The 19,370-nt window shown below is 35.6% G+C and overlaps 1 protein-coding gene across 3 annotated transcripts in view; it reads right to left on the bottom strand.

The window, feature by feature from the left end:
- The window catches only part of LOC106876453 (dynein beta chain, ciliary), a 628,322-nt gene that overhangs the window by 338,015 nt on the left and 270,937 nt on the right, over window positions 1–19,370 (bottom strand). For all 3 annotated transcript variants that reach the window (XM_052969374.1, XM_052969385.1, XM_052969379.1), the window contains 2 exons: window positions 8,682–8,820; window positions 6,440–6,532 (listed from right to left, as the gene is read on the bottom strand). In XM_052969374.1, coding sequence (XP_052825334.1) covers window positions 6,440–6,532; window positions 8,682–8,820 — 232 coding nt within the window. The remainder of the gene's footprint in view (window positions 1–6,439; window positions 6,533–8,681; window positions 8,821–19,370) is intronic.

The raw sequence follows: 19,370 nt of genomic DNA, 5'->3' as shown, positions 1-19,370 counted from the left end.
TGTTATATATATATATATATATATATATATATATATATATATATATACTACAAGCATACACTCATATGTATAAATATAAATATCATTATGTATATGAATATATGAATAAACACTTACAAATAAGGACTCTGTTATTTAGGGAGCAATATGCTAAGGAGGACTTATAGAATAAACAAAAGTTGATTGTGATTATAGAGAAACAAAGAGTATTCAGGTTAGGATAGAGATGGAAGGAATGTAATATTATGTGGGGTAGTTTGCCATAAGAGTTACAGGAATACACCAACATATATAAATAAACATCAATAATCATATGAATATACACTCACAAACAAATGCTTAGAAATATATGGAGTAATACCCTAGGGAGGAGTGGTACAATAAACATATATGGTATTTGAAATAGATAAGTTAAATTACAAATATAGGGGAAATAGAATAACATACAAAAGGTTGTTCTCAGACTAGGAAAATGGATAAGAAAAGGAAGAAAATAATATTATTATCTGTGGTAATTTGCTATAAAAATTATAGGGGCATAATACAGATAATAATGCTTATGGGTTGATATGATTACAATTCAGAAAATAAAATTATGGAATATGTGATTGGTGACAAATGAAAGGGAGGGATTTAGATGTACTATAAATAACTAATCAGGCAAAGAGGTAGAAAGATTAACACTGAGAGGGAGTGCATCCCAACAAGGTGTTATTTTTAATGGAAACACTAATACTAATAATAATTAGAGAAAGCTCTATGAAAGCAGAAATTTTTTTTCTCTACTGTTAAATAGAGGAAGGTTGGTTTTCAATACAAAGAAAATTTCACTTATACATAAATAATATTTCTTATTTCTTAAATCAATGCAGGAGCTGAGGCCAGAATTTTCCAATCAAGGTCATAACTAATTCCCTTATCCTTGAGTTCTCATATATATTTATTTAAACCAGTGGAATTGCTCTTATTTCTGTTCCTAAAAGTATAGAAATGGTAAGTCAATCTCTGTTTCATAGGATTTTGGGTAGCCCCCACATAAACCAATTTACTTGACTGAGTAATTACTATACATTGGTAAACTATCTCTTTTTTATTGCAAGAGTTATTAAAAGCACAATTATTATTATTTCTACAATCACAAAGTCTATACTATTGTGTGGGGTTTACACTGGTTTGGTTAGTGTGCATGGTGGAGGTAGCATGTGGTGAAGTATAGTTGTGATTGTTATTTCTGATGTTATTATTAGAGCTGTTATTATTGTTATTATTATTATCATTATTATTTTTTCTATTGGAGTAAAAAGTATCGAGTTTTTTATTATTCATGGAAGAGATGATAGTAGCTAGGTTATGTGTCAGGTTACAACCTATTCTTATTGTTTTACTATTAATAAGTTCCCAGTATTTATTATTTCCTTTAATAAAGTGTTTGTTAATTAGTTTAAATATGGATTTAACTAAGTTATTTTTGATTTTCATAGCATATAGTATTATTAGCCAGACAGTATCATTTCCTTGGTCTGCATAATTAGGATTACTATTTGTTGATCCTTTGCTTTTATTTGAACAATAATTATTATTGACCTTCTCACATCAATAATTATGTCTATATTATTATCATTAGTGGAGCTAACGACGGGTATCTGTTTTGAATTTCTTGTGGTATTTATTTTATCATTATTATATCTGTATTTCTAGGAGTTTAAAATTATTTTTATCTTTATTACTACTGTCAATGTTCTTATCATAGGTATCCTTAACATTTCCATTATTATAGGGAAAATTTAATTTTATCCTTATAACCTACATTTTTGAGTGCTACATTATATTTTTCTTTATGCTTATTAAAGATGGCTTCATTGGAGGATAGATGGGAGATTCTTTTGCTGATATTTCTTAAAAGGGCTCTTTTTATTGATTGAAGATGGTTACTAAAATTATTGATGTGTCTTAAATTAGAGTTCTATTTCATATATGGTTCATGTAGTTTAGTATTTAGATTACAATTTGCATCCAGATAATTAATAGAGTAATTTTCATTTTTTATAGTAATAGAGAGACTAAATCTACTGAAAAATCTATACAAGTGCTTCTTTAATAGTTCTAGGTGCCTACTAGAATAATTTCTAACTATAAAAAGTGCATTGTCTCTATATAGACCTCCTTCTAATTCGGGGAATTCTCTATTTATGCTATCCAAAAGGTAAATTCCCACCAAGTCTGTCACCTCAGCCAAATTTGGTGAGTCCATTGTAATATCAAAGAGATTAGGGGTGTCATTTCTTGCCCATAGTTTGTTATTGAATTTCATAACAGATTTATGGGCTGTAAGTATAACATTAATTTCCCTCATACTTAAATTAGTATATTTTTCTAGTGAAAATAAGAGTACTGTTCAAAATAGTGGGATTAATTGACGAGTAGTAATTTGGTATGTCTATTTGCAGGAATTTATGTTTATCCTTATTTTGTATATTGGAGGACCAGTCCAATGCACTTTGGGTGTTATTCCATAGTTCTAGCTTAATTTTGTTCTTCAGTGTTGGTAAGTATTTATCTAAAATTACCTTACTGAGTTTACCTATGTCTGATTTATTGGGTAATATTAATCTAACTTGTGTTTTATTTAGGTAGTTATCCTTATGGTCCTTAATTGTAATATGGGGTCTGATTTGTGTGAATGGTTCTGTCTTACCATCGAAGCTGTAGTCAAGCATAATTTTCTTGGCTTCTAAATTTATTTTCTTGATAGTATTATTAGGGACTATCCTATACATTTTAGTAATTTCCCTTTGGATGAGTTCATGGTAGTTATTAGGGTCAATGTTGTAGATGTTCTTAGTTTTGTCATAGGGTGTTAGAATCCCATTTTTTGTATCAAGATCACAAATCAGGTTTTAAAGCTTCCTCTGGTATGGGTTGTGCCTGGTGGAGTGGTTCTTAAATTTAATGTTCTTAATAATATTCCATAATTCTTGCTCAAAAGTATCCAGGTCCTTGTTAGTTGGTGGTGTTTTTTTAGATTTAAAGATACGATTGGTTAGCTCATTAATTTCTGTGTTGCTGGTATTGGAAATATTTGTAGTATTACAAGTGCTGTGATCCAACTGTGATAGTTTCCTTTCATGGTGATATACTTTCCAGTGGAGCCTATGATTGAATTCATTAATTCTAAATATGAGTTCCTTGAGATAAGAGCTTTTGGGAGGTATAGGTATGTCTTTAAGCGATGAGTCAATTTTAATCAACTCCATTAGGCAAAATGGAGTTGATTAAATGGATACAATGTATCCATTGACAACTAGTGCCATACAATAAATAAATAAATAAACAAGCGTTTTATCAATATAATTAAGTATATAGGAGTTAGAAGTTAGACAACCATCTAAAGGATAATAAATATCCAATATACTACTGGAGGGATACCTATTTATATTCAAAGACTTACTGTTGCAAGGCAATAGTACAATTGAATAATATGTACAAGTGGAGGTAAGCAAAAGTTTATCCAGAAAGGAAGAAAATTGAGAAGAGATTCAATTGATAAACATCAGTAAGATTTATTTGCTATAATCATAGGAATAAATAAATACAACTCCACTCTTACAGCTGTTTCTCTTTTGGGGATCCAGTATGCTAAGGCTGTCATATCATACAAAAATTTAACTCCAAAGCTTCATCAGAGAGTCAGTAAATCCATAATAGTAAGGATACAAGGTAAAAAATTAAAGACCAAGGCTATATTCAGAAGTTGTGAGATCACATCTTATTTTTTGTTTTCGTTTGGTTTCCTTGTATGTCTCCACTGTCCTGTTCTGTTCCCAACTTTGACCCTCCATAAATCCAAAATTATATTTTGGTACTTATAGGAACAACTGTCTTCAAAGACTCATATTGTCGTTCAATGCTCGAAATGAGTAGTAGATAACTGACAACTGATGAAAGGTCATTGTCCTGTTTTCTATTTATTTCTCTTGTTGTTTGCATACTGAACTCATTTGTTTTCGTACTTCATGTTGGTTACTTTTGTTGACATTCTGTACCCATATATGCATATTATATATATATATATATATATGTGTGTGTGTGTGTGTGTGTGTGTGTGTGTGTGTGTGTGTGTGTGTGTGTGTGTGTGTGTGTGTGTGTGTGTGTGTGTGTGCGTGTGTGTATGTGTGTATGTGATGTAAGTTTTCCTTAATCTTTTTGATGCGACTCTTCTCTATACTGTTTCCCCCCCCCCATCTTTTTCTCCCCTTCACCGTTTTCTATCTGTCTGTCTGTCTCTCTCTCTCTCTCTTGTTCCTCACACGTGACCATCGTCCATTTTTGTTTTCTTCATGTGATTGTCTTTCTTTTCCTTCAGGACTGTCCCAAGCACTGGATGTATTCTATGTCTCTCTTCTATCTTATCTCTTTTCAAAGAAAATATTTCTCCAGCGTTCGCTATTTTACCTTCGTTCTGCTCTAACGACCCTCCATATTTGCTTTCGTTCTGTTTCCTTGTATGTCTCCACTGTCCTGTTTTTGTTCCCAACTTTGACTCTCCATAAATCCAAAATTCTATTTTGGTACTTATGGGAGTAACTCTCTTCAAAGACTCATATTGTCGTTTAATGCTTGAAATGAGGAGTAGATAGACAGCCGGCAACTGATGAAGGCTCATCTTTTGTGTTATTTATCCTGTTTTCCATTTGTTTCTCTCATTGTTTGCATATTGAACTCATTTGTTTTCATATTTCATGTTGGTTACTGCTGGTGACGTCCTGTACCCATATATGCATATCTATATATATATATATATATGTATATATATGCATATATATACATATTATTTATGTTATTATTTGACTGAATGCCATGCATCTATTTCTAAGTAAGTTCATATATATATATATATATATATATATATATACATGCACACATAAGGTTAAGCATATTAAAAGATGTCTGTGGGATAAATTCATTTAAATAAAAGGGGTCCTTGGTAGTGAAAAGGTGTTTAGAAAATAATTTCAATTCACCAGAAAGGATATAAAAATGAATGTAAACTGTTTATCTGAAGTGTTTTAATCAAAAATGTAATCACCATTGTTTTCAATGACTGCAGCCCAATGGGAAAGTAACTTCTTTATGTCACATTCAAAGAAACTTATTTCTTCTGAAAAAATGTCTGAAAGATTGCTTTCTACTTCCTCTCTCTTTCTAAATGTTTTGCCTCTTATAAAATTTCCTAGTGTTTGGTACAGATAGAAATCTATAGGTGCTAAGCAAGGTGAGTATGGAGGATGTGGAAGAACTTCCAATCCTAATGATCTTATTTTTTCTTGGGTTTGTTTCAAAGAGGGTGACCATGCATTGTCATGCTGGAGAATAGCATCATTTCTATTTATCAAAGCTGGCCACCTTCGATGTAATTTCTATTTTCCATTTACATGATCAGGCTGTTGGCAATAGACAGATGAATTGATGGTCCTTCCATGTTCCAGTAGCTCATAATGGGCAATACCTTTCATGTTCCACCAGACACAGAGCAAGGATTTTTGTGGATGAAGTTATGATTTTGATGTTGGCACTGACCTCTTATTATGTGATAACTGCTGTCTTTTTCATTTGCTGTTGTGATGCAAAACCCATTTTTCATCACCTGTAACAATGTGATGCAGAAAAGACAAGTTGCTATCCCTGGTTAGAAGATGCTGCAGATGGTGGAACATTGTAATCAGTGCTCAGGCATAAGCTCTTGTGGAACCCAAATTCCCTCTTTGCATGTTTTCCTAATTTGCTTGAGATGTTTGTGGATAGTTGAACATGACATTAAATTTTTGCACCAAATCTCCAGTGCTTTGATCTGGATCCAATACAATAGTCTCACTCAAAAGGTTATCATTCAGAATGAGGTTTGTTGGATATGTCACAATCACCATCTTTAAACCTTTTAAACCACAGCTGACATGCACGAGCTTTCACTGCATCTGGATACATTTCACAAATATTTTTCATTGCTTCTGTACTAGTACTTTTCTTTCAAAACTCATACAGTAAGCAATGGTGAATATGTTGTTTCATAAAATTCTTATCCTCCATGAGGTTAATTACCAAAATAACTATGAATGACACTCTGCCGGAAAGAAGAGATGATGTACTATTTCTAGACAGTTCCCATCCATTCAACCTTGGCTCTGATGTGATTAGTTGATTCATATTTCATAGTGGTGAAAAAATGCAATTACTTTCTGAATACCCTAATAATTTCAACCATACTAAAGAGAAATGTTGATTATCAGCAGAATGTGTAATGAGATCAATCTAACATCATCATACAGAAAACATTTAGTATTAAATGTGTGATGCACAAAACATTTTGTTAAGATGATACATGAACACTTTTAAATACAAACACTGAGAGAAGCTTGTGTGGAAAATTCTAAAATAAACATACTTGATCTTCTGGTCGAGTGCGGTCATTTCTTTTTAAAGATCCTGCAACTACCAAAACAGATTTGATAGCCCTCAGTCCCCAATCATAATGATCCTTCACAGATATAAGAAAAAAATTGGAAAAGAGAATTAATGCATTTTATCAGTCATGAAATATAAAAATATGAATAGAGGAACAGAGAAATTAATGAATTTTCATTAAATACAAATTTTTGTTTTTACAATATGTATGACACTAGAGTTGTAATTATTGCAATACTCATAGCTCAAGTTAGTAAGATATGATCAATATATGTAATATGCTATGTGTCTACATATACTTTTTTTTGTGAGTGATGCTTTAGTATTTGAAGCTGTTGAATTTGTTCCATATTTTCTACAAATCATTCAACACAAGCTGGAGTCATTCTGTTTTATTTATTTAGTTATTTTGCATTTGTCTTTTAGCGTTTCCACTCTCTTGCTATAACATCTGTACTTAGTTGTTCTGTATGTCCTTTGTGTTTGAAATGAGGGAAACTAAAACAACAAACAGAATAGGAGTGAGTAACAGTCAGAGATGCTAAATGCAGGTGAACAGTAATGTGATGTTTTGCTCTGAAAACAATCCAAGCCATCAGAATTTGTCATATTATTAATTCATCATCACTATTATTGTTTAACATCTGCCTTCCATGATGGCATGGGACAGTTTGACAAGAGCCAGCCAGGCAGAAGCCTGCACCAAATTTTTGTAACTGTCTTGGCAGGATATTTTATAACTGGATGCCCTTCCTATTACCAACTACTCAACAGAGTGCTTTTTACATGGCACAAGCATAGATGGTCAGTTTTGGCAAAGTTTTTACAGCTGGATGCCCTTCCAAATGCAAACAACTTTACAATGTGGACTGGATACTTTTAAGTGGTACCTGCACTGACAGGGTCACGAAGTACTTGCAAAACAAAACAAAAAACTCTTTTGAGTGGGGAGGGGGCATTGGAGGAGGTGATCTTTTGTCGGATGATGAAAGGTTATAGTGAGACAGGAAGGCAGAAACAGGTGTCTTGTTGTAGAGGAGGTACAAGTTTACTCAAGACAGAGATCAGAAATGAAGACAGAAACAGGTGCACTGCCACAAAGGAAATATATGGTTACCCAACCTGAGGGAAGGAGAGAGAGAGAGAGAGAGTGGGAGACGGCAAGATAGAGATGGCGGCAAAGTGCCAGGCATACTCACAAGGAATGGGAATCAGAATATAAATGGGATGGTTGAGTAAAGGAAGAGAGAGATATAGTGGTGGCAAGTGCCAGGGCATACTCTTGAGGTTCAAATGCCAAAATATAAGTGGTAGAATATTGTGAAGGAAGCATGATTAATGTGTGTGGAGGTGAGAGTGAGCAGCGAAAACCTGGGTATATATAGAGTTGGTGGTGGGGGCTACCGAATAGCAGTGCTACAGAGGAAGAGGGCTGTGAGGACAGGATTGGAGAGTGAGAGCTAGGCATAGTGTATGAAGGAGGAAATGTGAGGAAGAGAAGAGATGTAGATTGGTTTGTTGGGGTCGGGTGTGTGAGACGTTTTCTTGTTACATGTGGGTGGAACACACAGATTGGGGACTAGCAAATAGCGATAATACAGTGTGACAGGGAATGTGGGTGGAACACACTGGTCGGAACACATTGCTAGCGGAGAGCAATGATACTATGGTACAGGGCCAAGAGGACAGGATTGGGGAGTGGGAGGTAAGCATAGTGCATGAAGTGGAAATGTGAGGAAGAGAAGAGTTTATAATTGGGATAATATTAGTACTTTTCCTGATTTGGCAATTTGTATTTTTCTGATTTATTATTTCATAAATTTGAACCTTGTTAATATCAGTCATTTTGATAGTACAGAATCTATCACAATTTGTAATTTTAATGATATCTGATATATCTCTAACTATAATTTAGATAAATTTAGACCCATCAAAGTTTGTACTTTGCATGAATACAGCCTAATTAAGATTCATAAATTTAGCAACCATAATCCTGCTAGAATTTGATTTTGATGTCTTCCAAAACTTCAAAATTTGGTAAAATTAAAAAAATAACTTCAGAAAATTCTGATTAAAAAAATAACATAGATAAATATGAGAATCTAATCAATAAAAGTCTGCATGGATCTTACCGACAAAAATATGATTAATAATCACTTAAATATATGCTTCTATAATAACACTTTTTCAGAAATATGCAAACAAAATGAAAGCAGATTTACCTGTTTTGAGAGAAGTTCCTTACAAAGGCTATATAATGTTATAAACTTTCTCGCTAAAAGGCGTGCATCAAGGAAACCTTCAGCTACTAACATGATTTCACAAATCAGTTCAAAATCTGGCACCACCATAGCACAAGGTCTAAAATTATAAGATTTTCCCAATGAAATATACTTAAGCATTTTTATGCATGAAAACTTAGGCATTTATACAGAAATGAGAAACACAAATAATGTAAAGTTATATTTATTTAGCTGTATGTACCACCACCATCATTATACATGTATTTCTATGCATATCTAATTTATGTAATTAAACATAGACAGATATACATGTATAATTGCTGAGGAAGGATTCTGACCACCCACCAAGTGACTAAAAAATAAAGAACTGCGAGCAATCGGGAGTAAGTTGTTCAATGTGAGCCATTGATTGAGAGCATTGAGTTTGCGTAATAATAATCATATTGCGCCACGTAAATACTTTCTTTCCCCACTGCTTCATTAAATTCTATATCCAAAAATAACATATGAAAGTGATGACAAATTGTTTAAAGCTTGTGTTAGACATCTGCAGTTTTCTTTTTGTTTTTTGGTAAGAAACCAAAGAAAAATCGTTTTAACATGGAAGACTTATTGGCCTCCATGGTGCAGTTACAACAGCAACTACAACAACAAAACCAACAGTTGCTGGAAGAAGAATGAAAATACTTCAGGTTCATACCCGCCAGACAGCGTAGCAAACTCAGTTGAAGCATTCAGAAGAGATTACCTTCTCTGCATATTTTTGAAGATAAGAAATCTTCAAAGAAGAATGTAAAACTTGGTCTGACAAGAAAAAAGAACAATTACTTTTAAGAAAGTTATCCCCTGCTGAACACAAAAATATAGTAACTATATTCTGCTGAAGAAACCAGGTGAGGTTTGTTTTGATGAATCAATATTTTATTGAAAATTTTCCGTGAAAGAAGTTCCTTGTTCAATACTCGCTAACAATGTTTAAATTTGATCAAAAAGAAGATTTTGTCATCTATGCTGGAGTTGTTAACAGAGAGTGTGAAAAGTTCAAATTAAATGAAAGAACCCTGGACATGTTCAAATGTCTAATTTTTGTTCAAGGGCTTACTGCAAGTAAATATATAGATATACATTCCCGGATATTAACAAAATTAGAATGGGACCAAAAATTAACTCTACAGGTAGTAACAGAAGAATGCCAAAAGATTATAAATCTAAGACATGACAAATAAAATTGAAGAAAAAGATTGCTCTCATATTCTTGCATGTTAACCAGTAACAGATAAGAAATAAAGAAAAAATGTCAAGACCAAAGCTATGTTATGGGTGTGGTTGTCTAAATTTTAAAAGTAACTGTCCGCTTCAAGTGTGATAAGATAGGTCATAAAAAATCACACTGAAACAAAACCTAAAAAGTGGTTCAACAGAAAAATAATGTAAACGGGTTATCAGTGACAAGAAATATGAATGTGTCTCAAGGAAATTTGTGTATGTAAAAATAAATAACACAAATGTAAAGTTACAATTGGACATGGGCAGTAATATCTTGATACACAGATACATCTAGGAGACCTAGATTAAAAGGAACTTCGAAAATGGCTCATGGTGTTTCAGGAAAAAAATTATATTTTAAGAGCGAAATGATGTGACATTACATTTCATAGAAAAACCTTAAAAGCTAAAGTCTTTGTGTTGAATAATACAACAAATTTATTCAGCGATTACTATTGCTGTAAAAAAATTTCATAAATTTTTACATGGTAGAAGTTTTTGACTACAGACTGATCATCGTCTGTTATAACCGATATATGGGTAGAAGAAAGGAGTTCCTTCCCATACTGCTAATAGGTTGCAATGCTGGGGTACTATATTATTAAACTATGACTTTAAGATGGTGTATACACCATCTAAGAAATAAGGACACGCTGATTGTTTATCAAGACTGATTTCAGAAAATGCTGAATCATTTAAAGATACTGTGATTGCTATTTTGTGAGCGGAAAATGAAATTTAAAATATTTTGTGTAATGTCATATATGAATTGCCTGTCACATTACAAGACCATAAAATTAAAATCAGAAAACATTAAATTCATTAAAAAAATGAAAGAAATGGTGAAGAGATAAAAAATATGCATAACACAAATTCGAACCCATTCTTAATGTGTGACAATGTGTTGATGTATGCACAAAGAGTCATAGTGCCAGCCACACTACAAAAGCAATTACTAAAGGAATTTCACATTAGTCATCCAGGGACTTGAGATTGAAATCGTTAATGAGAAGTTATGTACATTGGCCAACAATGGACCATGACATTGAAAAACTAGTGAAAACATGCAGAGAGTGTGCCCTAGCTGCAAACACAACTACCACTAAATGGCAACCATGGCCAAAAACAGATATTCCATGAGCCAGACTGCATGTTGATTATGCAGGTCCACTTAAGGGTTCCTATTACCTCATTGTGGTGGACAATTTTTCAAAGTGGCCTAAAGTGCATAAGTGTAAAAAGCTGACATCTGCAGTTACAATAAGTTTTTTTACATGAATTGTTTGCCAGATATGGTGTTTCTGATATTATTGTGTTTGATAATGGAACTCAATTTACTTCAGATGAGTTCACAAAATTTTGTAAAATGTTCATCATCAGACATGTCACCACTCCACCATATCACCCTAGGCTAAAGAGACAAGTGGAGCATTTTGTTGAAACTTTTAAGAGGGCATTGAAAAAGGTGAACAATGATGTAATGGACGACCTTGCACTTCAACAATTTCTAAGAGTGTAGTGAGTAACATCTAATCTGAATACCCCATCTCGAATGTCACCCACAGAATTGATGTTTGCTAGAAAGATCAGATCGATTTTTGATAAGTTGATTGATTCATCCTGTTGGTCAAAAAAGTCATCAACAGTATCATCATTGTAACATGAGTTCTCAGCCAAGTGTTTTTTCATATTGGGGAACAGATGGGGCCAAATCAGGGGAATAGGGATGGTGATCAACCAGTTCAAAGCCACAGTCACATGCAGCAGCCACTGAAACCAATGACTTGTGTGCAGAAGCATGGTTCTGATGAAACAAAACTCCTTTCATCAGTTTTTCCGGGCATTTGATCTTGTTAGCTTTTCATAACTGCTTCAGCAAGTTGGCATAGTACTTTCCACAGATGGTGTGGTCCTTGTGATAATAGTCAATAAACACAATACCTTTTGCATCTCCAAAAAACTAAGGTCATCACTCTCCCTGCAGATGAAACAGTCTTGGCCTTCTTTGGAGCAAGTGAGGAGGGATGTTTCCACAGCATGGATTACTTCTTTGTCTCTAGATCAAAGTGATGAAGCTAACACTCATTCTGGCTCAGGAAATATTCAAGGAAACCAACTGCATCTGCCTCAAACAATGTCAGATTTTCCCATGATGTGATCAGCCTGGTGCACTTTTGTTCAGATGTCAGAAGACGTGGCACCTACTAAGCAAAAATGTTCAACATGCCAAGTTCAAAGTGCAGAATGTTTTCAACCCTCTCACTAGTTATGTTAATAGAACTGGCCATTTGATTTATAATCAAATCGCTTGTCATCCATCATCATGTGGTGAAAATGATCAACATTTTCCTCAGTGGTGGTAGTTGCAAGACATCCAGACCTTGGGTCATCTTCAAGACTCTTCCTTCCCTTCCTCAATTCAACTGCCCACTTTTGCATTGTTGATAAAGCTGGAGTATCATCCCCTAATGTAGCAACCATATCAACATGAATGTCCTTGAGGGCTAAATCCTTTTTCTGCAGGTATTTGATAATATCATGATGCCAAATTTTGTTGATTTTCAAGAGAAGTTACTACTAGTTACTTTTGAAGTCTTCTTTGAACAGTCAGATGTCACTTTACCTGGAAAGAAACAATTTAGTTATTAACAAGAATTGAAATGAATGTATGCAAGATTTCACAAGTGTAACATCACTCCTTCATAGTCATTCTATGAACTTTTCAGCCCACCCTTGTATTAAGTCTGCAACAACTTTCTTTGCAAAAGCAAAATTTTAGTGTTTTGTGAATAATGCTTGTTAGTCTTAACCAGAGTATTTTGTTCAGTTGCAAAAGTTGATGGTAAAGGGCCTAGACCATAAATTAGAAAATGCTGAAAGCCATTGTGTTGCACCTATGTAATGAACATCAACCTTGCAAGTAGTTTCACATTACATTTAGTGTCACTGTTTTCCCTTTAACTTTTGTGACTGTTGTCTTTTTCTTCAAATGTTGTAAGATTCTGGTGTTTGATTGAGTCAAAGAGGATATCTCTTTTATGTTGTAGACAATTGTCTTAAATAAGGATGAATTGAAGTGCTAGTTATGGAGGAACTTCTTTGAGTAATGGTTTGGCTGATCATGGCTAACCTGGAGCTAAACAACACATATAACTGAGGTTTTACAGAGTACACATGGCCACACTGTTGGCAGTGTGCACCAAGGGAGAACAGAAATCAGTGATCCAATTTCTCTAGTCAAAAGGTGTGTCAGGGGCAGAAGTTCCTCACAGGTTTACAGTACAATACAGGGACAGTGAATCAAGTTTAAAAATGGCCAGACAAGCTTGAAGCATGAAGCAGGAGCAGGATACCCATCAACCTCTACCACCGATTCTAAAGATTCCACAAGCTTGAGAGATGGTTCCAGTGAACTGACAAGTGACCATTGATGAGGTGGTATGTTCTCTGCAAATTAGTCATAAGAAATAATGCTTGACAAGTTTTGCTTCCGTATAGTCTGTGTGAAGTGCATAAGCATAATCATGTGGAGATCTGTCAATGCTTATTTGACCACTACAATGATGAAGGTGAAGCTTTTTTAGCTAGAACAGTCACAAAAGATGAGACGTGATCCATCACTTAGCCAGAATCCAAGATGCAAAGTGATGGAAATTCAAGACTCAACCTTCTGCAGAGAGACTGATGCTAACCATTTTTGGATTCAAAAGGGCCTAAACTGGAACATTACCTGGAAAAGCAGTCACCAGCGTAGGCTACAGTGAAATGCTGGCCAACAAACTGAAACCTGTAATTTGCACCAAATGCTGGGGTCTATGCATGCCCACATACAGCTGCCTACACCACTGAAACCATTGAAAAACTGGGTTTTGAGTTGCTGAAATACCCCAGATACAGTCTAGATCTCACCCATTCCAACAATTACCTCTGTGGGCCACTCAAGCATCCTTTATGAGGTCATTGATTTGCTACAGATGAAGAAGTGAATAAATGGCTGTGCAAAGCCATTGTTGAGAGCTGTCCAGCCATGTACAGAGATGCCGTACATGAAAGTTAACAACGAGTAGAATGACAAATTCAGTGTGTAGGGTTCAACTATCAGCCCCCTCCTATTATAGTTCTCCAGGCTATAACAAGAAAAGTTTAAGGCTAGTTACTTGCGGTAACTCAATGCCAATAATCTTGTTCTAACAGCTGAAGTGGTATCAGAATTAGAAAAGAAATTCCAGGAATAGAAGCAAGGCCTTAAATTTAACTCCCAAGTTCTAGTAAGCAAAGAAAAATATTATATGCCTATCTCTTCAGAAAAATGACCCTGTTTGGTATGAAGAAAAGTTGTCGGTAGAAATTCCATATGGTGTATTCAGTGCAGACTATGGATATATAAGAGGTGCAGTAGAATTAGAGAAAAGTTAACAGAGGAAGTAGAATTTGTTTGAAGTAGATATGCAAGAACAATAAGTAACAAGAGCACATGGGAAATAGATGTTCTGGAAGTAGCAGAGAGTTTGTTACCTAAATGGCTGAATTAGCAGTGGAAGAGGATGCTTTGAAAGTATATTTGCTAGAGAAAGTTCAGAGAACTCTTACTTCTGTTATTAACAAAAGATTTCTTTCTCTTTCTTTCTTTCTCTCTCTCTCTCTCTCTCTCTCTCTTTCTCTCTCTCTCTCTGGGTGAAAGGCAGATTTTATGATGCCTGTGTATGAATAGCAATGCTACATGGTTGTGAAACTTCAACTGTGAATGGAGAGGATATACAAAGACTAGAAAGAAATGAACCTAACATACTTTGATAGTTATGCAACATCAGTGTACATGTACAACAAATTACAAATGCACTGGTAGAAAAATTGGGAATAAGAGGCATCAGATGTGGTGTGTACGAGAGAAGATTGTGCTGATATGGTCATGTGATGCAAATGGACAAGGACAGCTGTATAAAGAAGTACTGACAGTGGAGGTAGCCTGTGGAAGAAGGAACCCCAGGAAGATGTGGGATGAAGTGGTGAAGACTGACCTCAGGACGTTGAGCCTTTCAGAAATAACAAGGAATTGAGATGAAAGGCAATATACTGTGCTTGAGAAGACCCATCCATCTCAGCAGAATTAAGTTCAGTCAAGCTTTCCCTCACAACTCATCCTCTAATGCCCATTCTTCCATCAATCTTCTGTGTTACCCTATTTCCTTCCTTCATTTACCCTCTGCTGAATTGATATTCTTTGCATCCATCTCATTCCCTATCTCTAATTTGTCTGTCACACCATTCTTATTTAGCATACTTATGTACACATCCACCTTTTCTGCTCCTCTATATTATTCTGCCTCTCATATTCCCCTTGTATCTTGATCTCACATCTCTCTCTCTCTGTTTCTCTTGATGGGTTAAACATTTATTCACCTCTTCAGTATGGCATCAGCTCCTGTGTTTCTATTATAGTTTCTTATTGCTCAATTCTATACCCCACTAAGTTGAAGGTTCTTGTTTTGCAGATACTTGGTGACTTCACCAGTACTAGTACCACATAAAAAGCACCTAGCTGTAGAAACTATATGAAAGCAGACATTAGAATTTGCTGCAGCTCTCAGCTCATGTTGACCCATCCAACCCAAGACATAATGGAAAGAGAAGGGATGTTAAAACGGTGATGATGCTGGTGATGATATATATATATATATATGTATATAAATGTGTCGGTGGCACGTAAAAAGTCCCATCTCAACATGGCTGATGCCAGCACCACCTTGACTGGCTTCCATGCCGGTGGCACGTAAAAAACACCAACTGGCCCCTGTGCTGGTGGCATGTAAAAAGCACCCACTACACTCAGATATATTTAGCCAGGTGAGAAGTAAAAAGGAAGAAGTTTGCCAATGTTATGTGGCATGAGGGCCAGAAGCTTGAAGTATTTCAGATTGCAAGACAATGTATGAAAGAAAATTTTTATGTCATAAGAGAGAAATGTGTCTGTATGGAGGATGGTTCCCTTGCAGTATGTGATGTTGCAAAGAAAGAAGCTTGGAAATGCTATTATTAAAGGTTGCTAAATGTAGAGAATGCATAGGAGGAGAGTTTGCCTAATGTAGACCCAACTGAAGGACCAGCTATCTGAATCAACAGTAGCTTGGTTGATAAAGGAATTAAGGATGTGAAAACAGGGAAAGCTGACAGCCCATCAAGAATCACTGTTAAGATACTTAGAATATCTGGTGAAGTGGGATATGAACTAGTCACACATATAGTTAATCAGGTTGTCCATGAGGGAGTCATACCCAATAACTGGTATAGCAGTACCATAGCCAACTGCTACAAAAGTGAAGGTGATGCTTGGAAATAATTACAGCGGTTTCAAATTGCTGGACCAGATAATGCAAGTTACAGAGTAGGCTATAGCTCAACTGATTAGGAAGAGAGTTAGACTAGATGAGAAGTAGTTTGGTTTTGTGCTTGGGAGAAGCACAACTGATACTATATTCCTGGTAAGGCAACTTCAGAAGTATTTTGCCAAAAATAAATCTCTGTACTTGGCCTTTGTTGACATGGTGAAAGCCTTTGACAAGTTCCCCCATTCCCTTATCTGGTGGTCAGTGTGGAAGCCATGTGCAAGGATGCTGCCAGTAAGGTGAAGGTTGACAACGAGTATAGCAATAAATTCAGTGTTAAGTTAGGAGTTCAACAAGGATCCATTCTCAACCACCTCTTAGTCTTCCAGACCATAACAGAGGAATTCAAGACTGGCTGTTTTGGGGAGCTCCTCTATGCTGATGACCTTGTTCTTATAGCTGAATCACTGCCTGACCTAGTGAAGAAATCTCAGCTGTGGAAGGAAGGTTTGGAATTTAAGAGCCTTAGCAAAGACCAAAGTCCTAGTAAGTAGGAAAACAGGCAAATCACAATCTATTCAGGGAGATGGCCCTGCTCCATATGTAGAAAGGGTGTTAGTAGAACCTCCATACGTTGTACCCAGTGCAAGCTTTGAACACATAAGTATCACAGGAAGGTTAACAGAGAAAATAATCTTTGTGTGTGGAAAATGTGTGGGTACAATAAGCACTAAATATGCACAGACTATAGACTTCCTCAAATGCTCAGTGGGATCATTAGAAGTAGTAGATAGCATCTGTTATCTAAGTGACTGAGTTAATAGTGGAGGAGAAAGTTCTGAAAGCATAGCTGTTAGAATAAGAATGAGCTGAGCAAAGTTCAGAGACCTTCTACCTTTGTTGGTAACTATGGGCCTCTCCTTCAGAGTGAAAGGCAAATTGTCTGATGCCTGTGTACATACAGCTATGCTACATGGCAGTGAAACATGGGCTAAGACTTGTGAAGGCTTGGAAGAACTGAAGCTAGCATGCTCTGCTGGATGGGTAATGTCAGTATACACACACAACAGAGTGTAAATGATTTACTGGGTATAAGGGGCATGCAATGTTGTGTGCAAGAGAGAAGATTGCACTGTTTTGGTCATGTGATGTATATGGATGACAACTTTATAAAGAAGTGCAGTTTTCTCTTTTGCACACAATACCTGATGCCTCTAATACCCAGTAAAACATTTACACTCTGTTCTGTGTGCACACTGACATTACCTGAGCTCAAATTATGGAGGAAACCTGTGGAAGGGGTAAACCCAGGAAGATATGTGGGACAAAGTGGTGAGAAAGGATCTTCAGACACTGGAAAAGACAAGGGACCAGGAGTTGTGATGATTTGCTGTACTTGAGAAGACACGTCAAGCTAAGTAAAATCACGGTCATCCATACATACAGGCTTGTCCTTTACAGGTGCCGGCACCACATAAAATGCATTCATGCTGGTGGTACATAAATGCACCCATGCCAGTGGCACATAAAATACACTCAACACACTCTGTAAAGTGATTGGTGTTATGAAGGGCATCCAGCCATAGAAACCATGCCGAAACAGACAATTGGAGTCTGGACAGCTCCCGTCAAGCCATCCAACCCATGCCAGCATGGAAAATAGATGTTAAACAATGATGATAATGATAATATATATACACACATGCATGTGTGTGCGTGTGTATGTGTTACTGTCTCCTTGCCTTATTATCATGTGAAATTTGTAAATGGGTACCACCATCATGCAAGCAGTGCCTTTTATTTCCAATCTTCTTTGAAAACATGTCTGTTCATGAAGAAATATCATCTTAGTTCAAAACATATTGGCATCAAGAAGGGCCATAGGAAATTTGCCTCAACAAATTCCATCTAACCCATGCAAGCATGGAAAAGTGGACATTAACTTGCACACACACACACACACAACTTATACAAGGCACTGATTGGCCTGAAGCTTCAGTTAACACTTGATGAAGGTGCCACATGGTGAAACTGAACCTGAAACTACATGGTTGGGAGACAAACTTCTCAGCTGCACAACCATGTCTGCACCTAAATCATAAAGCCAAAAAGGTATGCTAATTAACAGCTTTAATATACACTAAGGAAACATTAAGAATTTTCTATGAAATTAACATTACAAATCAAACATCTGATCAACTACAAGTTGAATTTTCAGGCAGTAAGGAATGACTTATAAAAATATTCAATCACAGTATTATCCATAGTGCCAAATTGCATCATGAAAGCAGATCAAGTGATAAGAAAACTGCATACAAATATGTTACATTTAGCTAAAATTATAGAAGGTAGGGAGTTGCACTTGTCTAGCAAGTACATGAATCCTTTGCTTTACAGTTGTGATTCCCAACGTGGGGCACATATCCCACCAGTGGGGCATGGTAATATTTTGGTGAGGCACACATAGGGTTATGTTGAATTTTTATACCTTTTGTACACAATGTTTAGTATATCAATAGAGAAAGGGGACAATTCAAGAATGAGTTATTAAAAAAAAATTCTTTACATTCTTTCTGTGGACAATTTTATCAAATTTTGTACACTTTAGAGATCTGATGTCACTAAAGAGGGAATAGATTATTTCCTTCAATTTAGTGTTATGTGAAAACCTCTAGGTAATTACAAATGCATATGTGTGTTTGTGTGTGTGTGCATGCGTACATGTAGTACAGAACTGGTCAGTGCTCAAATGCCAGGTGTGTTTAAGGGTATTGACTCTTTTATCTCTGGTGACAAAAAATCTAGGTATACAAGAAAAATGTGGTGCTGCAGAGTGTTGATAGGGCAATAAATGGTGTTGGGGTGAGGGATGAAAGAATTAAATGGTGTGAAATGGGTTGAAATAGAGTGGAAGGGATAGCATCAGTGAAGGAAGAGAAAGAGGCAGAAAGAGAGAGAGAGAAAGAGAGAGAGAGAAAGAGAGAGAGAGAAAGAGAGAGAGAGAAAGAGAGAGGATAGATAGATAGATAAATAGAGAGAGAGAGAGAGAGAGAGAGAGAGAGAGAGATTTATGGTACTG

The sequence above is a fragment of the Octopus bimaculoides genome, chromosome 1 (genome assembly GCF_001194135.2).
Source record: "Octopus bimaculoides isolate UCB-OBI-ISO-001 chromosome 1, ASM119413v2, whole genome shotgun sequence".
In the NCBI taxonomy this organism is placed as follows: domain Eukaryota; kingdom Metazoa; phylum Mollusca; class Cephalopoda; order Octopoda; family Octopodidae; genus Octopus; species Octopus bimaculoides.
The sequence above is the reverse complement of the archived record's forward strand: the minus strand, read 5'-3'. Positions and strand labels throughout refer to the sequence as shown.